At 35.4% G+C, this 27,566-nt stretch overlaps 1 protein-coding gene across 4 annotated transcripts in view; it reads right to left on the bottom strand.

The window, feature by feature from the left end:
* Positions 1-25,932, bottom strand: part of LOC138707373 (exportin-T-like) — a 222,958-nt gene extending 197,026 nt beyond the window's left edge. For 2 of the 4 annotated variants that reach the window (XM_069836688.1, XM_069836689.1), the window contains exons 1-2: positions 25,798-25,932; positions 5,627-5,703 (exon numbers count right to left, since the gene is read on the bottom strand). In XM_069836688.1, coding sequence (XP_069692789.1) covers positions 5,627-5,703; position 25,798 — 78 coding nt within the window. In that variant the 5' untranslated portion in view covers positions 25,799-25,932. Of the gene's footprint in view, positions 1-5,626; positions 5,704-25,700 lie in introns of all 4 variants that reach the window. The other 2 variants (XM_069836690.1, XM_069836691.1) reach the window with 2 other exon arrangements.
* Between the last annotated feature and the right edge of the window lie 1,634 nt (positions 25,933-27,566).

The following is a 27,566-nucleotide window of genomic DNA, read 5'->3' as shown; positions in this document are numbered from 1 at the left end:
AGCAGTGCAACCAATCACACACACAACGCCATATCATCAGCAAACCTTATGAACTTTATTCTTCTTTCTCCTACTATCACTCCTCTCATATTCTGAAAACAGTTCTTTACTAACTCCTCCAAGTAGATGTTGAACAGGGTAGGTGATGAAGGACATCCTTGACATACTCCTCTCCCAATTTTACTTCCTTCTGACATTTCTTCTCTTATCTTGACTTTGACTTGTTTCATATAAAGATTACTGAACAGTCTTCTCTCTTTTCAATCCACAACAATTTTCTTTAGGATCCCCATCAGTTTATTCCATTCCACTCTGTCAAAAGCCTTGTTTAGGTCCACAAATACTGCATACACTTCTTTATTCTTTTCTAGGTATCTTTCACCGATTGTCCATAGCAGTCCAATTGCATCTCTCGTACCTTTTCCCTTCCTGAAGCCAAACTGCTCCTCTTCCAACTGTTCTTCCATCTTAGAATATAAACGTCAATTCAGTATTCGCAAGAGAATCTTCGCTGAGTTCAATATTAGACTGATAGTCCTGAACTCCTTACATTTATTGGCATGATATGATATAACAGGATATGATATATGATTTTTTGTTTTAATTGGTTATTTTACGACGCTTTTTCAACCACAACGGTTATATAGCTTCTGAATGAGATGAAGGTGATAATGCTGGTGAAATGAGTCCAGGGTCGAATGCCAAAATTTACCCAGCATTTGTTCTTATTGGTTTGAAGAAAAACCCCGAAAAAACCTCAACCAGATAACTTGCCCCAATCAGGATTTGAACTGGGGCCCACTTGTTTCATGGTCAGGCACGTTAACCATTACTCCATAGCAGTGGACTTGATTGATATATGATGATATATTATAATATATTGCACATCTAGCTTTTAAAAGTAAATGGAGCTGGGGAGGCCACGTCGCAGGAATGGAGGACGACCGATGGACCTACAAGTCTACCATGTGGGACCCCAGAGCAGGCAGGCAGCTTTGAGGCAGTCCAAAGAGAAGATGGGCAGACATCTTCAAAGAACACGGAGGTCGACAATGGTCCAGGACAGCAAGAGGAAGAGGAGAGTGGAAAATTCTAGGGAACAGCCTGAACAGTGTCCAAACTAACACCGAGAATTGTCACTGCATTAGGTATATAAGAACTAAATACTTAACAGGAGGCCATTGCCCTACAGGGACATCAATAGGATTATCTGCGCACGCACGCGCACAAACACACACACACACACACACACACAGACAGACACAGAGCAACTCTAGAAAAATAACAAGTTCCTTTGCTCAGGCCATTACATAAAATTTATGAACAGTGCCAAAGTGAAAACGTACACAGCAGATTGTCCTATCCTTAAACAAATTGCTACTGCTTATCTCTCAAATCTCTGGAGTACTCACGGTAATTTTTTGTACCACAGTTTGAAAGTTAATTTAATCTTAAAAATTGTATATAGAGAATGACAGTATTTTAAGAGTTTTTTTGGCTTCCATGGTGATTTTTTTTAGTTGGTTATTTAACGACGCTGTATCAACTACGAGGTTATTTAGCGTCGAGATTGGTGATAGCAAGATACTTGGCAAGATGAGGCCGAGTATTCACCATAGATTAACTGGCATTCATCTTGCAGATGGGAAAAACCTCGGAAAAATCCCCAACCAGATATTCAGCCCAAGCGGGGATCGAACCCGCACCTGAGCGCGACTTCAGATCGGCAGGCAAGCACCTTAACCGAGTGAGCCATGCCGGTGGCTTTTTGGCTTCCATGGTGATTGTGATCAGAGTTATGGGTATTCCACCACGTCCTGGAACTTGGAACAATATTATTTTCACTATTTTGTTGAAGTTACTTTAGAGTAATGTAACATGTGCATTTCTTTAACTTTTGCCACATTTCCAACACACTAATGAACAGTTTGAGCATATTTTATTACCGAGTGAGCATATATTCATATTGTCAAGTGAATCAGGATGTCTCAAGTCTCACTCCATCCCACAAGTTTTGAGGGGTTTTCATGGAAGTGAACCATTTTCAAATTAACGCATAAATTTTTTCGCGTTCACCGTTTTTTAGGAGTGTTTCACTTATAAGACCTCCCCACACCGACGCGAAATATTCGCACTGGTGGCAAATGTTTCGCTTCGCAAAGTTGCCACTGCCTCAGTGTACATTGCGGTATATGAGTGTGCCCACACCGACGCGAAAGTATCACTGGACGGCTGCGAATCTGCAGCGTTGAAATTTAGATTTGCTGTCTGCGCGGATTTTTTTGCTGCCGCTGCTGCGAATTTTTTTTGTGTTCTGTGAGAAATTGTAAGGAAACAGCCAGTTTTATACGATTTGTTCTAGAGGATTACAAGTAAGTAAAGAAAAAGGGCAATATGAGTTGCAATCCAACTGGAATTTAATGAAAGTGGTAAGTTATTCACATCTTTAACATATCTTAAGAGAAAAATTCTAGCCTACATATGGCCTGTCTATAAGGAATGATTTCATATTCGCATCTTTGTTGCCTTTTATCCGTCCTTCACAATATCGTAGCATTGCTTAGTAAAGAAATATATTTCTAGAGAACCTACCTATATGAACTTTGCGTCATTTAACATCTTACTAGTCCACACCTGTGGAGTAACGGTCAGCGCGTCTGGCCGCGAAACCAGGTGGCCCGGGTTCGATTCTCGGTCGGGGCAAGTTACCTGGGTGAGGTTTTTTCCGGGGTTTTCCCTCAACCCAATATGAGCAAATGCTGGGTAACTTTCGGTGCTGGATCCCGGACTCATTTCACCGGCATTATCACCTTCATCTCATTCAGACGCTAAATAACCAAAGATGTTGGTAAAGCATCGTAAAATAACCAAATAAAAAAAATTTAAAAAAATACATCTTACTAAGGTTTAATAGTTCAGAGTTAATAATTTTCTTAGTTTAGGAAAGGTTTCATTCTTAAAAGCAAACGTATAAGCCTATATTTATTAGCAATTTTGTCAAAACTAATCTCATTCATATTTTAGTCCTATGAAATACTCTATGAACTTTTGTATTAGCTAATACAGAAGAGTTGTTTCAATAAACATAAATAGGCCTATTAATTGTTTTCATTAAACCTTACGGGTTCGCGCTGTATCTCCTAACATTAGTACTCGCATTTGGTGTCACTACAACTCAATGAATAATAATCAATGTTTTGGACTTAGGCTAATATTTTTATGTTATTATGCGATATTTGTCTACATAATGTTAAAATAACCGACTTGCAATTAATTTTTAAATATTAAATACAATATTATAGGATTGTTGTTTAGTCAATTTTCCGAAGAAAAAAAGTCTGAAGCTCACAAATGAAACCAAGAAGGCACCACTTATGAGGCAACTAGGCCAGGAGATAATGGAGTAGGGTGGCCAGTTCCTTTTCCCCTCCATTTCATACATCGTCGAAAAAAATTAGGAAAAATATACACCTAGCAGATACTGCTTCACACTTACACATAAACGGGATAATTTTATTAATTATACGCGAATATCACTACTTGTGGGACAAACCTCCCACATTTTAGACTTGGCATCATCTCTTGTCTTCCTTCTCTTAATGGACGCATTATAATAGAATCAAAGAAAAGATAGAAAAGACGAGACGAAGTAGAGTCTCTTCTGTTTTCGAGATTTGTTACGCACTTAACACACGTGTATTGTAAACTATTTTTGCACGATCATATATTTAGAACTGCAAATACTGTACGAATTTTATGATACTTTTTGGGTTGAGAGCGCATTTTAGTGAATGTAGCCATTATACATTCAAGGGAGTATCAGTTTTTTTGCACGATCATATATTTAGAACTGCAAATACTGTACGAATTTTATGATACTTTTTGGGTTGAGAGCGCATTTTAGTGAATGTAGCCATTATACATTCAAGGGAGTATCAGTTTGCTAAAAAGTTTAATAAAATTCAGTATGGTTTTCTTTTTCTATCTAATGATAAAAAAAACATGAAAAATATGTTATTGAGGGGGTTTAGACGTATTATATTACATTATAATAGAAACGCGTACAATTAAAATATAATACATAATTGTTTTCCAATGTGAATGTATTGATTTCACGACACTAAAATGATTTATATCGTGTTAGGAGTTTGTTGAACGTACTCTCATCAATTCCTAGAAAATTGCTAAATGACCGAGAATCTTCCAATGTCATCTCTCTGTGTAGGAATAAAAGATATATTACCAATAAAGGATCTTTTATTTCATTTCACTGTTTTGAATTATTTATACATCCTGGGATGGTAATTCATGTTATGAGGGATTCTCTGAATATTCGTTTCACAGGTAATTTATCTTTTCAGATATTCAGATAATCTTTAACTTCTTGTTTCTGATGCACTTTTGTATTTTTCTATGTGGACTTCACTTTCTCACCTGCACTTCTTTCTTTTTTCTATGTGTTCTCTCCTCCAGAGCTCTAAGTTCTTTGACAACATTTGCAACCGCAAGCACAACATCTAAGGCTAAATACTAGGTATCATCGTTCGCCATTTTGATTCTTTTCTTTTAATAATTTAATTAAATGTATTCTAATATTTCAGTTACATTTATTTTCATATTGTAACTACATTTATTTTAATATTGTGATTACATTTATTTTTAATTGCATTATTTATATTTTAATTGTATTTATTTTAATATTTATTGTTAAATTTCAAAACACATACAAGTAATTAAAACAATTTAAGCGATGGAAGTATTTTGTAAGCGGATTTGAAATCAGAGCAAAGATTTCTGTATTAGCAGACATGAGGTTGTCTTGAGTTCTTCGCCAAGTAAAAAATATTCTTTTCTTTAACTCACCATAACTTGAAAACCAGTAAAGATTTTGAATAGCGGCAACTTTTAAAAGTAATTTCCATTCTTTCTCAACATTTCATTCGCTTTGACCCCCCATGTAACGTGAAAAATAAAAAAGTTTACCGCTAACGACTTCTGAAGGTCTAAATGTCTATTTTGAACAGATCACTTCCAAATTAGTATCTTTTTCCCCCGCGTTTTAAAAACAATTTTGATTTCAAAATTTGTTCCATGCTTTCCTCAGACATTGACCTGCCAATCATAAAAATAACATTGCCATTGATTGACTATCATAGGAACTACGACATGATATTCCTCTGCATACGCGAAATTTGGTGTCTGTCAGCGCTGCGAATATTTCGCGTCGGTGTGGGGTAACGTGCGAATTTCGTTGCCGCTGTATACGCGAAATATTCGTCGCCGCCACGGCTGCGAATATTTCGCGTTGGTGTGGGGAGGCCTATACACAGAATGAAATTCACGAATTAATTTTAAAATACCTTTCTACAATACTCTTTATTAATATGAGATTGTCTTCTCTTCACCAGACTCAATTTCAACCCTCCCAATCCTAGATAAGTTATTATATATTTTTGATCCGAAAATAACATACAATTTTATTGGACATAAAACATGATTTGGTCAAACTTCACGTGAAATTCCCTTAAAAAGGGTACTCCTTTTTAAAATTTCGCTACTGTAAGCTTGACATAAATATTCTATGAACTCTGACAGGACCTTAAAATTCTAATTGTAATAAACTTACATGTTGTTGCGCAACTATATCCGATTTTGGCTCCAAGTTCTGTAACACCTCCTCCTCCATTACATGGGGCCCAAACACTGAAAATGATAGTTACAAGTCCTTATATGTTTACCATAAATCTAGCACAAAATTAGGCAAATATTATAACTGTAAATTAACAACAGCAGCAGCAATCATAATATTATTTTTATTTGGTTATTTAATGACGCTGTATCAAATACTAGGTTATTTAGCGTCAATGGGACTGAGGATAGCAAGATGGTATTTGGCTAGATAAGGCCGAAGATTCACCACAGATTACCTGACATTCGCCCTGCGGTTGCAGGAAACCTCGGAAAAAACCCAACCAGATAAATCAGCCCGAGGAGGAGGAGCAGCAGCAGCAGCAGCAGCAGCAGCAGCAGCAGTAGTAATAGTAGTAGGAGTAGCAGCAGCAGCAGCAGCAGCAGCAGCAGTAGTAGTAGTAGTAGTAGTAGTAGTAGTAGTAGTAGTAGTAGTAGTAGTAGTAGTAGGAGCAGGAGCAGGAGCAGGAGCAGCAGCAGCAGCAGCAGCAGCAGGAGTAGTAGTAGTAGTAGTAGTAGTAGTAGGAGTAGCAGCAGCAGCAGCAGCAGCAGTAGTAGTTAGAAATGGTTTTTGAGGAACCCGAAGGTTCATTGCCACCCTCATATAAGCCCGTTATCAGTCTTTATCCTGAGCAAGATTAATCCAGTCTACCATCATATCCCACCTCCCTCAAAACCACTTTTATATTATCCTATAATAATAATAATAATAATAATAATAATAATAATAATAATAATAATAATAAATTAACAAATGAGTAAAACGAATTTCATTAAATACTAGGAGTGTTTCCTTCTATGTGAATCCACTATGGGACATCTGACAAATGTAGGCTAGTGTAAGAGCATACAATATCACATGAAAAGTCACACGTACTAAAATGAGAGGGAAACTGAAAAACATTTTCTACAAATATCTGGCATCTTTTTTCATTTACTTGGTTATTTAACGACGCTGTATTAACTAAGAGGTTATTTAGAGTCGATGGAATTGGTGGTAGTGAGATATTTGGCGAAATGAGGCCGAGGATTCGCCATAGATTACCTGACATTTGCCTTACGGAAAACCTCGGAAAAAACCCAACCAGATAATCAGGCCAAGCAGGAATCGAACCCGCGCCCGACCTCAACTTTGCATCGGCAGCAAGCGCCTTAGCCGACAGAGTTATGCCAGTCACTCTGGCACCTTAAAAACTGTCAAACTTCATTTAAAAAAACTGTATATGAGTAATAGTCCTTTGTATTTGAAATCAAAGGCCTATTTAAATTCAACTTCTCACTGTTAATATACAGGGTATTTCAAAAATACGGGGCATAATTTCAGGTATGTATTTCCCACATGTAGACAATGAAAATAGTTCATTACAACATGTGTCCGGAAATGCTTCATTTCCGAGTTATGGCCTTCACAACATTGAAATTCACCGGAACATTTTTCTTTCCGCAGGTCGTTGTCATTACAGAAGATGTTCAAAATGCCCACCTCCTGCTTGAATACAGGCCTCACATCGATGTCTCATTGACCTGCGAACACGATCCCAAACTCCAGGAGTATTGCATATGTCCTCAGAACATGCCACAATTCGATTCCAAAGGGATTCCAAATCAGGCACTGGAGACGAATAAACCAATGATTTTAAATGGCCCCACAAGTAGAAATCCAGAGGGTTCAGATCAGGTGAGCGTGGAGGCCAAGCAATTGGGCCACCTCTACCTATCCATCGATCAGGAAACCTTTGATCCAAGTACCGGCGAGCCGTACGAATGAAGTGTGCAGGAGCGCCATCATGCAAGTAGTGAAAGTGTTGACGATTGATCGGTGGAGTGTCTTCTAAAACATGAGGTATGGTGTTTTCCAGGAAGTTTGTGTACGCCTGCCCCGTAAATCTGGCCATTAGTGTAGTTCGTATAGTGTTAGCTAATAGCTTGTGAGGTTATAAGTTTAAATCTTCGTGGAGTTACTGAACTTTTTTTTTGTTGCCTTTTAAATGCATCAGTGAAAATATAACAGGCTTTCGTCATTTTTTTTCTTATGGCCAGTTTTTCCAAGTAATGTTTAATTTGGCTTAACAAATGTTAAATTAACAGCTGGTTTATTTTTAACGTTTTGTTAAGATGTTTTCCATTTTTCCAACACAATTTTGTTTAAAATAACCAACACTTAACTTTAACTGTCGTTAATATTATTCTAACTACTCAACAGCAGTTGGTAATGATTTTGCATATGTAAGACAACTTCTTATTGGCTGATATTATTATTTAAATTCTGTACTGTAGAGTAAGTCATGAAACATGTATAAAATCGTAACCTGTTACAGTAGCCATGATTCATACAGTACAGAGAGTTGATAAATGAAAGTTGCATTGACTACTATTGAATAATAATTATTATTATAAGTATGGTTATATTTTATAATGCTAAATATGAATTTCTGTTTAGAAAAATCTCAGTATTATGACCACTAGGTGACAATAATTACACGAATGTGTATGTAGTCAAGTGTACACAAAACCCCGAGGAGAATTCAGTACTATTGACATCGGCTATAGTTGAAGAGCCAGTAACATAGAATCTAGAGTTAATAGTAGCTGGTGAATTGGAACAAGTGGCTTATTTCTGTTTGTAGGATATTCAAATCTGACTTCAATTTCTTGCCACGTTGAGATCGCACATTTCCTCAATATTAAATGGATAATAGCTAAGCATCGAAATAAGCGTCAGTATGATAATCAGTTGACTTATAAAGATTATCTTCCGTATATTAATATTCCAAAATATCTTTTAAATTGTATATTACCAGTCTTATGGCAGGTTTCACAAAGCTTCATTAAGGTTTTAATGATTCATTAATGTATTTACTGGTTCATTAAATCATTTTTATATCTCACCAAGCATCTTTAGCCTAACGAACCAGTAAAACTATCATTAAATTTAGTGATAGAAATTTCAGTCTTTAAATTTTTAATTATTCATTAGTTGCAATATAAAATGGCGGAACTTTTCGACGCAGAATTGTTATATCTGGAACTGCTCGAAAATTAAGAGTCAAATGGAGATAATGTTAACAATTTAAAAACCGATCATTTTGAAAATTTGAATGACACAAAAATTCACAAAAGATACCACGTCACGAAGATCGTGATACCGGTACTCAAAATTTTAGAAGAAACTGATCATAGGTTAGAATATCATAAAAACGGCTGAGACAAAGTTGAAACTAGTCAACTAGGTAACATACAACTGAGTTTTATTTTAAGACATGAAAGTGATTAGCCTATTATAACTACATACCGGTACCTAAGAAATATTAGTAAATTAATACATAATGTGCATATGAAACATAAAAAAACTTAATTGGTATATTAAATTTCATTTATTAGAATTATATTATAGCTAGCGAAAAGATATGTTTGCACTGGCTTTAAAACAGAAGCGAAAGAGCTGGATTCTTGGAATTTATAATCGTTTTCTTTCCGATGGAAATTTAATTTTCCAGCAAGATAATCACCCCGCGCACACCGCCATAAACGTTCAAATACGGTTCACGGAAAAGCATGAAAAAAGAGGAGGATTGAAAAATATCGAGACATCCCACCTCAAAATCCAGATCAGTTCTGGGATCAAGTTCTGGCTACCTGAGAAGATTTCGCTAAGGATCAGAACTATTTCCGCGATCTGGTGGACTCAATGCCCTGAAAATGCCAGGCAGTGATAGACGCTGGTGGCATGTGGACAATGTATTAGATCCACGTGTGTATTTCTTTTATTTTTCTTTAATTTGTTTGTTTATCTTAGTTTTATTTCGGGAAGAAAATTGATCTCCCAAAAGTTTTTTAAATTCTCCTAGTGAAGCCAGAGTTGTGAAATAATTCGTTCCACTACAGAAAATTTAAAAAAATGAAGAAAGGTAACATGTATAAAAATTAGTTACGTTAATAAAAAAATTGTTCCCGCCAAGAATCGAACACGGGCCCCTGGAATGGCATGCCAACTCGCTACTGACTGCTCCACCGGAGAGTCATGACGTGATTAGCGCGACGAGGCACATATAGCTGCTGGGCTTGAAGTCTGCGGAGACAGTGCTAGTTAATGTTTCATTTGAACTGATTTACTGAAGCTTGGTGAAACCGGTCCTTACTCTAAACATTCCTCAAAGAGAAACGTAACATGTTATTTTCACAACTTTTGTCTGAACAGCTGTGGTGTTATCCGCCATGTTTAACTGTTTGTTAAATGAGTTAACGGCCTGAAATCCTACATTTAAAGTTAACAAATGGTTAAGAACCTGTTAAGCCAAACTTGTGTTGAACAAATGGAAAAACTGTATTTAACAAATTGTTGAAGGTTTAACAGTCGTTAAGTCTTCTAACAATACTTGGACAAACCAGCCATAAGAATACTTTTTCCCTTTATTATTCTTTTTCGTGTTATTCGAAACTTTTGACGCTAGATGGAAATAACACTAGAGACGACAATTAGGGCCTTTCATATTAAAATGCTGTGTTAATTATTTTATTAATACCTGCTGCTTTGCACTCTATTGCCTAAGGAACATTCAGTAAATATGCTGATGGTTAAACAATTGGCAAAAATTAATTTGCAAGTTGTGCTACAGGGAATAAGATTATTATACTAATCTAAATCAGTGATCATCAGGGCCTAAACACAGTAATTGTAAACAAGAAGAAAAATCATAATTCTGTAGATAAAATATATTGATTTCCTGGAATTATAACCACAAATTTTCACCAAATTTGTAATTATCTGTAAGTAACATGAATTAACATAAGAAAAATTATTTGATTATATTACACTAAAGGAAGTTGTAAAAAATAAAAAAAGTACAAAACAAAACATTCTCTATGGAGACTCAAAGCATGCTGTGGAGGTAGCCCAAAATAGCTCCTTGTATTACAGAGTTAACTAAAGTGGCGCAGTGAACTGTGCACTCACCTGAAGGGACTCAGGAAATTGTTGCTGCTCAAGAGACCAGCCACTTTCATTTTGACCAAGTGTACAGTTGTCAAAAGTAAAAGTGGCCGCTCTCTAGAAGCAAAGCTCCCTTCGGATCTCTTCGCTACAATTCGGAGACAGGCGATGTTACATGTTGTTGAACCACGTTGACTGATACCTACAGTTATAATTAAAATATTCTGTGTATTGCTTTATAGCGTAATGGTAGCATTACAGTCTGGTACTCATAAGGTCCTGCATTTGAACACAACCTAGTGCTTTTTGTCCTTTTTTGTTAAGTTTTAAAGAGAGAAAGAAAATATACATAATTGCTCCTGTCTCTTTCATGATTACGTTAGTAATTAACATCAGGTTCATGAATGTATTATGCAATGACTTCATCATTATTTATTATGACATTGTGGTTGCAAATGGACAAGCAGAGAGAGAGAGAGGAGGGGGAGGGAAGGGGAGGTGGAAGGGGAGGGGAGGAGCGAGGAGAGAGTGGAGAGAGGGGAGCGAGGGGAGGGAGAGAGGGGCGGGAGAGAGAGAGGGATGGAGAAAGAGGAGAGATAGGAAGGGGGGAGAGAGAGCGAGAGGGGGAGAGAGAGGAGAGGGCAGAGAGGGGAGAGAGATAGAGAGAATGCGTGTGTGTATGTGTGTGTGAGTGCGTGTTTACAGTGTAAATGCATATATATTAAAAACAATTAGAAAGAAATTTTAAAAATATTCCTAAGCCACACAGACAAACTTTCCCAAAGGTTTAGAGTCCTTAGGCTTATGTCATTTGTTGAGTAATTTTACAATATTTTATTAGTAGCTTTCCCATATGTGTAAGAAATGCACTCGTACAAAACAATTTTTGTTAAAAGTGTGGCTTTGGGCTATTTCATTCTCACTGCTTCAGTTGATTTTAACTATTTTATATACGTGTTTGCAATGTGTTTAATTTAATGTGCATTCAATTTTATTCATGTTATGATTGAATGAAAAAACTGTTGCAGTTATTCACTAATTAGATATATTAATACTACTTATGAAATGCATCTGTTAAATAACGAATTGCAGTATCTTTTGCAAAATCTTGAATGTCTAAGTTGTCCATAATATTTATGTACTATATATTATAACAGTCTTACTAATAAACCGTGTATAGTTTTTATAAGAGACTTATGCAGAGTTGAGACAGAAAACGTTACTAATAAACCGTGAATAAGCTATGGACGTATAAACAGGCTGTAACTATGCAATGGGAATTGCTTTGCAGTAGTTATATACACGAAACCCCTTGTTTAAGCGTTGTATATAGGGAAAAAATGGCCGCCCCTTTAACAGCTGTTCGTATTGACTGTCATTTTATGATGATGTTTACCTTGTAACCACAGAAGAACAAACCAAAGATCATAGAATTATTAGAATAATATTGCTGTAGCTTGTACTCTTTGGCCAAAATGTAGTGTGGTAATCGATTAGAGCCAGTTGTACTATCGATATTTAACACGCCACACTAGAGTGCTCTACCGGATCCAGTAGAGAACCTCAGATATTCTATTACCTTTCGTAACGAAGTAATGACGAAACTATGACGTAGCTGTGTAACAGTTATACTGTTATACACGACGTATGTAGTGATTATTAGTAAGGAATTTACACACGACTTATAAACGAGCTACTCATTGTATAAGTATAAGACAGTTAAATGTCTGTATATAGAGTTTTTATTAGTAAGACCGTAAGACGTTAAAAAAACACACGAGACGTTTCGGTTATACAGTGGAACCGACACACTACTGTACGCATATGAGCTACTGAGACAAGACAGTGACATTAGCAGCAGTCTAGAATTTTGATCCCACAGCAAGCATTTGCCATTCGGTAGAGAAGCAATGATATTTAGTGACTCGAACTATGTTGTGAAATTGTGGCGTTAAGTGGCTGTCTTCTTCGTGATCCTTATTCTGGTCCTTGTCCTTGTTGTAGTCCTTTTAACAATTCTTATTGTATTTGTCATGGTACTTATCGTGGTTCTTTCGTATTTCTAGTCGTGAACCATATAGTAGTCGTTATTGTAATCCTTGTCGTGGTGCTTTCTGTTGTCCATGTCGTCATCATTATCGTAGTCCTTGTCGTTTTTCTCGTGATTCTTATCGTCGTCTTGTTGCCTTTGTTGTAGTCCTAATCATGGTCCTTGTTTTCTTTGTCATGGTTCTAATCGTGGCCTTGTGCTTGTCGTAATGCTTGTCATGGTCCTTGTTGTGTCCATGTCGTCCTGATTGTTATCCGTATCATGATGCATGTCCTTATCCTTACTGTGGTCGTTATTCTAGTGCGTTCGTCCATGTCGTGGTCTTGTAATGGTCGTTGTTTCTTTGTCGTAGTGCTTGTCCTGGTCATTATTGTTGCCCATGCCATGGTGTCTTATTGCGATCACTGTCGTGTTGCATGTTGTGGTCCATGACATGATATTTATAGTGGTCTTTGTCCCTATCGAGGTCCTTGATGTTTTTGCCATGGACTTTATCATGGGCATTGTGTCTCTGTTGTAGTTATTTTCTACTTTGTTGGGATCCTTATCACAGTGCTTGTTTCCACTGAATGGCCTTTTTCGATCTTGTTTTTGTCATGGTCCCTATCGTGGCCTTGGTCCTTATCTTGGTCTATATTGTGATTCTTATAGTTGTCCCTGTTTTTGTCCATGTAGCGTCGTTATATTGGTCCTAGTTGTCTCTAGAATGATCCTTACCATGATAATTGTTGCCTTTGTCATGTTTTTTTATAGTTAACATTATTGTCTTTGTCGTGGTTCTAGTTGTCATTATAATAGCCCTTATTGTTCTCTCTGTCTTTATCATGGTTCTTATCGTGGTCCATGTCGCGATTCTTATCGTGGTTCTCGTCTTCGTCCATGTGACGCTTCTTACATTGGTCCTTGTCTCTGGCATAGTCCTTATCGTGATCCTCATTCTCTTTGTCATGATTTTTTTCGTGATCATTGTTGTCTTTGTCTTGGTCTTTGTTATTGTAATAGCCCCTATCTTTCTCCTTGGCTTTGTCATGGTCTTAGTCCTTATCGTAGTCCTTGTGATCCTTATCGTAGTCAGTGTTGCGGTCCTTAAAGTGATTCATGTTATGGTTCTTATCCTGATCCTTGTAGTGCGTGTAGTGGACCATGTCGTGATCCTTATCGTAGTCCTCGTCTTTATCTTTATCATAATTCTTATAGTGGTCCGTATTCTCCTTCACATAGTCCTTATCGCTGGCTTGGTCTTTATGAACCTTATTGCAGTGTTTGTCATGGTCTTCATCATGATCCCTATCTTAGTGTTTGTCGTGGCCCATGTCGTGATTCTTATTGTGATCCTTGTCCTTATTTTGTTGTCATGGGTCTTAACATCATCCTTGTCTTTGACGAAGTCCTTATGGTGATTATTCCGTGGTCCATGTCATGGTCCTTATCGTGATCGTTGCCGTAGATCTTATAATGAGTCGACCTGGTTGGCGTAGTTGGTATAGTGCTGGCCTTCTATGTCAGAGGTTGCGGTTCGATCCTGATCGATGATATTTAAGTGTGCTTAAACGCTACAGGCTCACGTCAGTAGATTTACTGGCATGTAAAAGAACTCCTGCGGGACAAAATTCCGGTACACCGGTGGCGCAAGCATCGTTAAATAAAACATCTTATAATGATCCTTGTTTTTGCCACTGTCCTTATCGTGGTCACTGTTGTCTTTGTGATGTTTATCATAATCCTTGTCTTCTTTGTGGTCCTTATCGTGGTATTTTTTTGTCTTTGTTATGATCTTTAACATTGTCTTGGTTCTTATCATGGTTCCTGTCATAACCCTTATCATGGACCTTGTCCTTATCGTGGTCTATTTCTTAATTATTATCGTGGACCTTGTCTTTATCCATATCGGGTTTCTTATATTGGTTCTTGTTTTCCTTGTCATGGCCCTTATCGTGATCCTTATTATTTTTGCAGTGGTCCTTGTTGTTTTTGATATGTCCCTTATCATGATCTTTGTTGTCTTTATAGTGGTCATTGTTGGCATTGTAATAGTCCTTATCGTCCTCCTTGCTGCTTTTGTGATGGTCCTTATTAGGTATTTGTTGTTTTTGTCATGGACCATGTCCTGGTATTTAACGTAATCCTTGTCTTGGTGTTTGTCGTGTTTCTTGTCATAGTATATTATCATGGTCCTTATCATAATCATTGTCTTTCTAATAGTCCTTTTCGTGGTCCTGGGCCTTTTAATCCTTATAGTGGTCTATTTCGTGGCATAATCCCTGTCGTGATGATTGTCATGTTTCTTGTATGTTACCATGGTTATGATCTTTGTCCTTGTCGTGGTCCTTACAATGTTCCTTTCTGTCTTTGTCGTATGTGTACATTTGTCATTTCAAAATTAATATTGTTTTTGCACTTTGGCAAATGACTTTCGTGTAATACGGTACATTTCAATCTTTCATGAAAGGTAAACAATTAAGGACGTAAAATGAGACCTACACCAAAAATAGGCCGACAACTGATAACATTATGTACTGGTGTGCACTTTGGAGTAGGACGGACATAGGCCTAAGCATGCACGACCAGATGCCTTCTTGGCTATGTCGATATCGAGTGAACTGCACTGTAGAACTTTAACTTCCGACGACCAAGAGTCTCATTCTTTTTTTAGGGGAACTGTACATTTAGTAGTTGCCCAAAATAGTTTTTCCATCTGTTCAGGATTGAATGGGAGTCTGCAAGCAAGTCACCATTCTTATCCTTGATCATTTTTTCCCTTGCCTGATAGCCATTCTTAAATTCCTTTATACCCTTATATGTAAACTTCTTTGTTTAAATAATTTTTATAACTTTATGAATGAAAAACAAAACATTATTCATTATATATTTATTTTGATCCTAATGGAGTTAGAACATCGAAAATACACACGGGAATAGTATAGTACCTTAGCCAATACATCACGAGGTGCATCCCATAAAGGAAGTCCTGTCAAAATATTTAAAATGGAGTTAAATAAATTCGTCGTAAATTCAATAGACTAGTAATTTACAGAGCCCAGCTAAAATGTGTTTTTCTTCCAATGAAACTCATAATCTATTCTGCATTTTGTCCAACTTGAATTATTCCAGAATTTTAATATTATAACAACTTCAATGATGGAATATCAAATAAAAGAATTGAATTCCACATATATTGATGTGTGACCATTTATGCTTCTGCCTAATTTTCGGTGATTTTTTGTCGGTTACTTTACGATGGTGTATCAACTTCTCAGGCCCTTTAGCATCTGAATGAAATAAAGATGGTAATGCCAGTGAAATGAGTCTGGGGTCAAGCACTTTGGTGATAATGGTGAAGAACCAGGGACAATGGATGAATATGGTGATAACGGAAAAATGAACCCAGGGTCCATTGCCGAAAGTTACCCAGCATTTGCTTTTATTAGGTTGAGGGAAAAACACCAGAAAAAATCTCAATCAGTCAAATTTTCCCAACCAGGATTCGATCCTGGGCCCACTAGTTTTGCAGTCAGAAATGCCTACCATTACTCCAAGAGGTGGACAAATAAATTAAAATTTAAAAGTGTATGAAAAGGCTATGTTACTTGAAAATAATTACTGAAATTTTCTATCAATTTTATTTTCATAACTTTGTGAATGGAAGACAAAAAATTAACTTATTAAAATGTTTTATCCTCATGGAATTTGAATATCTCTCAACCCGTATTTTAGCCAATACACCATGAGGTGTAGACAATCATTTCATATGAAATGCCATGTAGCTCAGCCTTGGGCACAACAGGGAAATGTCCATGTCTTTTTCGCTTACACTGCTTTATAAACAAATGCACAGTACTGTGCATCAGTGATTGATATCTGGCAACCAGAGAGGGCCGGAAGTTCGTTAAAGCTATAATGTCTGCCTTATAAAATTCGTCACTGGGCAATGCTTACCTTCCTGTCTACTCACAGTGGAGAGTTAAGGGAAAATCTGCAGTGACTCGACTGAGGTATTAGTGCTCAGGCCTGGTGTAGATTGACATTGTCACTCTTGAAAGTAATTATTTATCATCTTTATTTCATTATATTATCATTGTTCTACAGAAATAACTTTAATAGGAAGAGTCCTTTTATCAAGATTAAAATTTCATCAAGCATAGAAAGAAGCTGTAAATACAGATTGAAAATCAATAGGAAAATATGACCACAACTTCGTGGTTTAACTTTGATTGCAGAGAAATTAGACTGCCAATTTATCTTTCCATGAGGACTACTTTAATATTTTCGTTATTAGAACTTCCAGTTATAAATAGAAAAAACAATACTGACGTGATGCAATATGCAGTAGTTTTGAATTCCTAGTAATGCGGAAGGAGAAAACTAAATCAATTTAACCATTGTTCATTTCAATTTAGCACCTCCAAACACTGTCAAAGATAACACCAATAAGCAGAGTTGTCATACATACATATGACTATTTTGTAAGGTTGTACAGACTCAGAAACAAAATTTGGGCCTACTGAGCATGCTCAGTATGTTATAACTGGGAAAAATTCAGGTGGCCCAAATTTTGTTTTTGAGTCTATACAACAAATAGCCAAACTTTCAGTCGTACACATGTGTAAGAGAAATATTTATGAGAAGAATCAACTACCTGTAAATAGTAACTGATTTACGACTTTTTTATACTGTTCATACCTCTCACAAACATCTCACCATAGTGACACAGAGTTAAAATACTTATAAGGACCAGAACAAAGGATGATGAAAATAGGGGTGTGTTATACTTGGCTCGGAAACATGACGGCCTCTCTTCTTGGAATTGGTAATCTCTCATAAACCCCCCATCCTCTACTCAACCCCTAGCCACGTGGCAGAAATACAATAGATCCCAGCATTGCCAAATCTAGCAGGCATTGCCTCTACCTGTTGGGTTTCACCCATTCTCAGTGTCTTTGTCGACGTGTTGTTTTATACCGTTGTGCGCTTCAATATGTCTAATTTATTCCGGCCATGATTAATGAGTGTTGGAGCAGATGATCCGCAGCCAGGCCTTCTGATACACCTGAAGATCCAGGACCATCACGACAAAAACAACAAATAACACCGTCGAAGAAAACAGAATATCTTATTTGCAGAGGAGCGTAGCTAAGAAAACAAAGTGTTAAAATTGTGTCTAACGTTAGAAATTCTATCCATAAAGCAATCGAAAGTTCAGGCAGTTTAATAAGTATAAATCTTAATCACTTAACATCGGACGCAACCGGTGGAGATGGATATATGGGCATAGAAATTAAGAATTACGGTTCACCAACTAAAGAGAAAATAAACAAATTAAAACAGAATTCGGTAAGATAGACGATTTTATACGTGATTTACTTCGCCGAACAGTATGTGAACAGCACGCGAAAGAGATATCGCCAACAGCAACACCGTCCTTAGCAACCTAAATAATGACATTATTCACAGCAGTGCTTAAAAGTTTTCTAACTTACAACAGTGAATTAAATGTTTTTAAATCACTCTACATGACAACCAACATATTAGCAATAGTAAAATGAATATATATGAACTTCTTCGCCAACAACACAGTACAAAGAAAAGCCCTACAATTTAAAATTAAATTTACATACTAGTAATGAATAAAATATTGTATAGCATACTAGAGTAAACAGATTTTATGCGTTCGCGGAAATTATCACCCAAGGCGAAGCTGATAAAATCTAACTTTACTCTTTTGTACTATAAATTCTATAACTATTCAATGATCACAGTTTCAGAAAATTTTACCGGCGCAACATTCTTAATTAAGTATAAAATTCTGGAACTTCAATAACATGAGAATTTAACACTTATTATAGAAGTCTGCATTTTTTTGTTTATTTAGGCAAAACATGTTAGTGAAAATATAAGTATAAAGTGTTTTTGAAATAAGTTTGTTCATTTTTATACCAATTTTGTTTTAGTAATTATAAATTAAGGTATATTTACAAAGATAATATAGTCTTTCTGAAAATCGCAGTTTCACGGAACACAGTCTGAAAAACGTTCGCAAATCACAATGACTTCAAGAATTGGCAACTCGGCTAAGGGTTTATCCCTTGCGCGTGCCTGCAGTTAACTGGTGAAGGGGATGAGGGAAGGTCGTCATGTTTTCGTGCGAAGTATATACCACATCTAGATCTTCAGTCTCACAATGTCAGATGCATGGTTCGTGAATAATTTAGGTGTTTGTCACTGCACTGCAGACTATCCTTATTTAGACTTACACAGAGTGTTTTAATATACAGAATGGCTTTTACTCCAGCAGAACATTCTAAAAGATATCAGGAGTGAAAAAAATAAAGATGAAAATTACAAGCAAAAACAACGCGAAAGGCTGAAGGAAAGAAAAAGAAAAATGAGGTCTTCTGAACTGAGGTTACCCTGTGAGAAAATTAAATCTTATCTGAAGAGCCACTGCAAGAATGATGAATGTCACTTTCTTGTCGAAAATGAACCAAGAGTGTCAATGCATAGCTTAAGACATATAGAATGTACATACAGAGTTATGTGGCATTAACACTGATAGTCATTGTCCAGTAATGATCGGAAAATCACAGTTAAGCTTTGAGCGCTAAGCATTTCAAACTTTCAATTGCTTCTCCTGCAAAATGTATTCCAAATGACATCCGTCATTCTTGCAGTGGACTCTTCATCTGAAAATCATCGTGAACTGAAAAAGAAAAGAGAAGTGCAGAACAGAGTGAAGGAGCTGTACCATCTTCAAGCACTGAAGCAACTCAAGCGACACAAACATCTGCACATAAGTGCAAACAAAACTAGGACAAGAGGTGAAGCATGTTTCAAAAGTGTTGCCTTTGAGTCCTTGAAAACAATGAGAAGTTGTTTCAGTATTAAGCCAGCGGTTGGAGATGCACACATCTTCCATGAGTATGAAACCCAGTGAAAAACTGATACACACATCCTGCACAACAAATTGACGAATTCCTCCGAGATTATATAAATTGGCAGTCACCTCCATTAAGGATTTTTCAGGAAAGAAAATATTCAGAAACGATTCATATCCATCACTATGCAGGACGCATATGAAATCTTTAAGGCAGAACATCTAATGTGTGTCAAAGGCAGTTCATCTTTCTGCGCATTGCAGGCAAACTACATGTCTCTGAGAAGCAACTGCTTGTACTGACAACATGAAAATTTTATGCATTGAATAACCGAGGTCTCAATATACCAATTGAAAGCTTCAGCATGTGATTACAAAAATGAGCAATGATGACTCGCACCTGTCAAATTTATTCCAAAAGTAATTAAAATTTTACCACCAGAAGATATTGCAGGCGATGAAATTGACTGATATCAATGCACAGTGGTCCAAAACATAAATGTAGCTGGACAAAATGAATAACTTTTCTACTATCTAATAGACTGTTATGAAACTTTTTATAGTAGTTACAGGTAGCATATTTGTTTTGTATACAAACTTTCATTACGTTTGTGTAAAAGAAAATACCCCATTATAGAGGGTGAATTTAGACAAAATTAACAACTCTAACAAATTTTCATCAAACATATGGTAGCTACAGGGGTAACATATTTGTCTTGTATAATGAAATTTGTGTAAAAGAAACTACCCCATTATACGGGTGAATTTAGATGAAATTAGTAACCTTCCATATCTAACAGATGTTAATGCAATTCTGTACAGTAGTTAAAGATAACGTATTTATTTATTTATATATAAATATAAATTAAGCTTCCCTTATGAAAAGGTTGCCAGATTTGACAAAGTATATTACATATAATTTGGAAACATACCTAAAAGGTAAAATGATATTTGAAATGGTTAGGAAATCGAATATACAAAACGTCAGAAAAATTTACACCTAAGTAGCATTTGTGCTCATTTGTAGTTAAGAAAGGGATAGTAGTATCATCAGATATGTTAAAATGATTTAAATGTCATATACCACAAGAAAAATAATAAAATTTTCCAAACTTTCTGCTACATGCTCTATTGCATAACATACAAACTCTCATTACATTTGTGTAAGAGGGAGCATTTATTACAGGGGTTGCATTCACATAAAAATTAGTAACCCTTCTCTTGTGTAACAGATTTTCACGAACCTTTGCACAGTAGTTACAGATAATATATTTGTTTTTATAGAAACTCTCATTACATTTGTGTAAGAGAAACTAACCCAATACAGAAGGGAGGGTTGCATTTAGACAAACTTAGTAACATGTCTTCTTTATAATAATTTTTCAGATATTAATGTATTGCTATTTAGTGAGTTTATATTCTAATGAAATGACAGTGCTTGTTCTGGAATACATGGTATTGCCAGTGAAAATGGTGAAAAATAGGCTTTTTAATATTAATACATAAAAGGCAAAAAGTCGTGTGTGAAAACAAGACGAAAATTTCGAATAAAGTTTCCAAACAGACCTGTGCCTTCTACCAAAACAGAAAGATTTAAAGAAACAGGCTGAGTGAAGAATCGAAAATCAAGCAGAAAACGTAGTGTTCTTATGCGGAATGATTGTCAGTTTATTTCCAACAAGATGCCACCACTGCTTATACAGCTGCCATGTCAATGAGGGAATTGAGGTGTATTTTCGGTACTAGACTAATCAATAATAATTTGTGGCCTCCACAAAGTCCAGATATAACACTCTGTGAATTTTATTTACGGGGAATTCTAAAAGGTAGGGTTTATAGCAAAAATTCTCATTCTACAGATGAACTAAGACTATATACAAGAAGAAATCCAAGCTATCAACGATTTGGAACTTCAGAGTGTTGTTCATTCGTTTAACAGAAAATGTCCATTGTGTGTGGCAGCAAACGGGGGCCATTTTCAGCAACGACTGTGAGCATGGTAAGTACAAATTATTCAACATTTATTGTTAGTACTGTTATATATTGGAGAAGCTCCGGAGAAATGGTTATGCACTCGGCAAAAACCACGCAGGATGCGGCTGGCCGGCAGGTTAACAACAGCCAAAATGCAATTCATGCAAAGAACTGCACCTGATGTTCATTACTTGACCACTGTCAGACTGAAGACATTCAAAGAACTTAAAATTGTTCCTACCGTCAATTATCTAAAGAGCGTTTCTCAAACTATGGTCCGCAGACCACCTGTGGTCCTCGAGGTCTGCCCTTTTGGTCCTTCGAAAACGATAGAAGAAAAAATAAAATTCAGTCCTTTGAAAAGGATAGAAGAAAAAATGAAATTCAAACGAATTGCGTATCACACTATAGTTGAAAATCTCTGAGTTTGAAAGTGACACATGTCAATTGCCTTTCACTTTTTCTCCCAGTACCTACTGACATTTTACCCTACTCGTCTACCGACTTCCCACTCTACTCTCAGCAACAAAGCAACAAAGGGATTTAAAGCACTATGAACGCGGTGTTTCTCGCCATCTTCCCCTGATGACATGTGGCCAAGTGCATTCAGATGTATTCTCAAAACTAATCTAACTAAATCTCTGTCTACAAGGTAATTCTTTGACTGTTCTCAATGCGCATGAGAAAATATACGGGTTCGAGAGAAAATTTGGTTTGTGGGTCAGTTGCGTAAAACAGAGGACTTTTCCATCATTCCCAGCCCTAGACTCTTTTTTGGTTCAAAATTATTTCGTTATTGGAAAAGAATTATGCAGTGACATACTAAGTTCGCATTTTGAAACTCTGAGGTCACAATTTGAAACTTATTTTCCAAGTAAATATGGCACTGAAGATGATGCAGAACCGGCGTCGAAATGGACCGTCTAAGGTGCATAAACTTTTTTTAAAAATTTTAACACTTTTAACGTGTCGTTAAACAATTTTAAGTTTTTTAAATATGATGAATTTTCATGGGTTCGTGAAACTAACAAACTTTCATTAAGTGAAAGAGAACAGTTAATTGAACTCTCGAATGACATTAGACTTAAAATGAAATTCCAAGCGGAAGGCATGGTTAATTTGTGGACCTCGTCACAAGTAAAAAGAGAATATAGTGAACTGTACAATGGTGCTTTGTATCTGTGTGAGGAAAGAGTTTTCATCACTAATTCTAATAAAAACCAAGTACAAAGATCGACTCAATGTATCTGACTTAAGCTTACCAGCATACATCCAAATATATAACAATTGTACAAGAATTGGCAGGCGCATCCATCTCATTAATGTCAGTACCAACATTTATTTATTTATTTTGTTTAGTTAATAAGTTAAAAATTATCAGTTAAAAATTATCCAAACTCTAATAGCCTTGAATTATTAAAAAAACAAAAATGAATTTTCTTCTAATAACATCAACTTAATTAGTTAATAATATAAAATTAATTGAATTAAATTAATTTTAATTAATTAATTCTGTTTTAAAATACAAGTATACTGGTATTAAAAGATGCTACAAAAATCATAAATTTTCTTTCGAAGGGAACACGTGTAAGGTGGACCGCAGAACTGTTCTGACTTAAAAAAGTGGTCCCCACTTCTAAAAAGTTTGAGAAACGCTGATCTAAAGCAATATAGACTGCAATGGAAAGAGCATGTCAAGAGGATGGATCATACCAGATGGCCTAAACACACCTTATGTTTCAAGAGCACGAAGAAATTTAGGACAATCTAAAAACCACTGGCACAAGACCGTAACAGAGCCACTGGGGTCTAATACATGAAGACTCATGATGGTGAATTAATGTCATCTGAATTTTAATGAATTATCATAGAATAATAATCATTCTGAACTAACTTGAAATATGAAAGATGATGAACCCTCTCAACTCAAACACAACCAAAGATTAGAATAACAACACAGTCATGACATAATGGGTACTGCCAGTTATTTCTATGATTTGGACCTCTGTAGCATTACCAAAGTTTATATTGTTATTTTAAGATAATTCAATATTTTTCAAGGCTAGGAGAAATTTGTATAATGTTATTAGCTACTACTGTTCATTACTATAGGCAGGAAGAAAATATTTAATTTACTTGGAAATTATGTAGTGTTCCAGCCTGGAAATTTCTGAGCGATTTAACAAATGTGAAGTATTATTTTTTTTTTCCATAATTTTAAAATTGTACCATGTTTGAGAAATTCAAGGTCAAAATTTTGAACATGTCACTTTCAAGTGTAGTTCAAGGTCATTACATTGTTATGCAACATCTCTAAGTCTGTTTCATAAGCTTCAAATAACATCTTTAAGTGTCTTATGGTTAGGGTTGCAATAATAGTCTATGTCCGTATTTTGGAGTTTGTACTTTAAGACCTGTGTCCATATGGTACAAATAAAAGAGTGAAGAAGAAGTCCGTATTTTCTGTTCGGACTCAGAAAGGAAATTGATATCCTACACCATTCAAGAGATGGCACGCACTGCACAGTATATGTCAATAGCCTCTGTTTTGCACTGCATTCACAGATTACGAAGTTCATTTCCTGGAGAAAATATAAATTTATCCCCCAAACAGCTAAACAGAAACTGGCGATATTGATCACTGAATATGAAATGAAAGAAGAGGATTTCGAAGAAAATATTATGAACTTTTATGACTAGTGCATTTCAAATCTCGAAGCAGTGAGAGAAGTTTAAAGGGTGCTCAGCAATTTTCTTGGATTCAAATATATTCAGGTTATGAATTACACTGGAGAAGTGGCGAGAAATCAGTTGAGTTTATAAATTCACTCGTTTATAATTTAATGCTTCCATGAATTTTGACAAACTGTTTGATGAGATCATGCTCGTGAATCTTATGCTTCAGAAATTCGAAGAAAATATGGAGATGTATGACGGGGAAGAAAGAGACGCAGAGAACTGAAGGGTGTAAATCTAAGTATTTAAGTTTTCAACAATTTAAAAGAATGTAAAATGAAATTTAAGACTTTTGAGAAAATTTTAGAATTCGTGTACTGTCTTCCAGAACTTCCTGCACCTGTAGTGTGTGTGTGTGTGTGTGTGTGTGTGTGTGTGTGTGTGTGTGTGTGTGTGTGTTTTAATGAAAATAATTTGAACACCTAGAAGGAATGCACTCCAAATAAATAAGGTAAAAGCACTGCTTCAAATTAAAGTCAATTCAGAGTTTTCATGCGTGTATTTCTATGATTTCATCAAAGAAAATAATATTTTTTCTAAAGCAGGTACAGTGCATTTTTTCCAGAATTACGTGAATAAGTGGTAATTGATATAATTAATACGGTACAGTGACAGTTTATCACATCAGTTGCAATGCAAAAAATTTCCGACAGAATGAAAATCTTCAGAACGATAATGAAAATTCAAATGGAGTCTGACAAAGACCGCAAGGTGACGACGTGAGAATGAAACCTCGAAAAAAATCTATTTACATTTTCTAAAATTAGCTTCTAAAACTATGTACATGTCACATCCACTATAAAAGAATGGCTGCTTAACTTTCCGATAAACTTATTTCTTTCCTAATTTTCCTAGTTATTTTTTATTGCAATTTAATAACTTTGGGAATTCTTGAGTTATCCTATACTGAAATTTCCCAAGTTATCAATTTGTCTGCCTTTAAGTGAAGAAATGTACTTATGTTTTCGAAAATTCTCAAACGTGGATGATACCTTGTAAGGGAGTATTTATTTCTTTTAATTCTAATCCTAAAATTAGATTCTTTGAAATGTTTAATCTAGATACACAGAGATCCTGACTAGTCCCATTAGCGACAAATGACAAAGACCACTTCTTCCTTGGTTATCTTGTGGAAAATGAAGAAACAATTCATATCCATCACTGCGATTCAATTTGCAAAACAGCAATAAAATTTCTAGCTTTCTTATTGAATCATCTGTTATTTAAATGAATTCTGAAGTGCCCGAATAATAACGTCGCTGTACAATTCCTTGCATAAACAGCTGTCGGAGTCACAAAGGAAATAATATTTCATTAACACGATAAAAAAAAAAATAACCTCTACAATAAAATAGCAATTATAAAAAAATAAGCTAACTCCAATATACAAATAATTTCTTAAAGGGTACCAACAGATTTTGCAGTAGTCTCACGTTGCATCTTCAATTTACCTTAAAATTACAACTTATTTTATAAAGGATCTATAAAAATTAAGGAATTATTAAAATGTTTTCACAACGAAAGTGAAGTACGTATATGTCACTTTACTTTTTGCGCTGCTAGATCCAAAGTGAGTAGTCCATAAACCACGTTGTCTACGCCAACATTTTATCAGCCATCTTAAAAATAATAGTAGAAATGCGCACAAGTGTACAAGGTCAAATTTCCCTTTTACAATTCTTCTTCTTCTTCACCATCAAAGACGTTGTAGCACAGTCTATAGATACAGTCACGCAACTCATACGTATAAAATATGCCAACATTTGACAGCCCTCTAGCGGCAGGCAATTTAAAAGTGTGCACACTACATATGATAACACATTAGAAAACGGGTTTTGCGTAATTTATTTTATATTTTTATGCTATACAATAAGTGTATATGATTCTTACTAATTCTACTTTAGAATCCTGGAAGAATTTCACACGCAGTTAATCTACAAGTTTCAGAAGCTGGGAATAAACGTAATTCTTTCTGCTCCTTACAACTGAATCATGATCACGTATCATGGTTTCAAATAATATAATTGTTTATACGTGGACGGTTAATTCAGTTCATTCCTAAATATATTTATAAACCATTGGAACTCTATATTTCCTGTGAGAAGAGTCAAAATTGTAGGGCATATCTCGTAGGGTACATCGCGTGGTGAACTCCTCTCCCTATTTCCTGAGAAATTAACTATTTCCATATCGCAAATTGGGGTAAACTCGGCCGCTGAGGTATACTTAAAAATAGAAAAGGAGAAGATTTAAACCTTAATTTGAAAGACATTGGTTTATGAAGTTCATTAATTTTTCAATTTTTTTATTATTATTTTGAGTCGCTAATAGTGCTGATATTATGGTTTAAATCTTTATGGAAAGTTTACCGCATTTTACATTACATTTCCAGTTTTCACACATAAGCTTAATTTTAATTTACCCTACCTATATAATACGTAATTTACATGCACTTACTGTTATTATGACGTAGGTGAGAACAAATGAATACACAACTTTGTTGAAAAAATTGTAACTTCAATTAACTCAGAAAATGTAGGCCTATTTTTATTTTCAGAGCAGAAGTGGTGTAAGTCAAAAATGGGTAATGAGGATTAAAGTAAACATTCTGTAAAATACAGCGCAAAGTAGCAGTTAATATTGAATTTATTTAAACTATTAGTAGTCCGTGAATAGCACGAAGGATATATTAATTGCTACTTTGCGCTGTATTTTACAGAATTTTTACTTTAAACCTCATTACCTAATTTTGACTTATACCACTTCTGCTCTGAAGGGCTCAAATAATCACTGGTAATGTAAAATCAAAACCAATAACATTCATGCAAATTATTACAGAAAAGATTGCTTTTTATATTAAATTTAAAAAGGCTCTTTTATTTCTTGAGAACTTAATACGTCTGCCACATGAATCTACACAAACACATCAGAAATTTATCGACACAGTCTGGATTTATTCAAGAAGTGAATATTTTGCAAAAGGATTATAATACGCCATGAATTCTTGAAAAAATTAACAGCATAATCCATACTTGAATGCAATATAACATTCAAATTTTGAAAAATATAAAGAAAAAAACACGAATAAAAAATAAAATTATGGAATTACTTGCATTAAAAACTGTAGATACATTATCCAAAATCGGAATGGTTACACATTTACATATGATCTCTGCAAAACAATAATATACTGTAACGGGTATTTACTTTGTTTTTATTTTAACTCTCCTTCCTGACATTAGGTAACTGATACCTAATAAATGTTTTATAGAACACAAAACGTAGGCTACCTACAGCGTGGATTATAGGTTATGACT

Source organism: Periplaneta americana, chromosome 10, assembly GCF_040183065.1.
Source record: "Periplaneta americana isolate PAMFEO1 chromosome 10, P.americana_PAMFEO1_priV1, whole genome shotgun sequence".
In the NCBI taxonomy this organism is placed as follows: Eukaryota; Metazoa; Arthropoda; class Insecta; order Blattodea; family Blattidae; genus Periplaneta; species Periplaneta americana.
The sequence above is the reverse complement of the archived record's forward strand: the minus strand, read 5'-3'. Positions and strand labels throughout refer to the sequence as shown.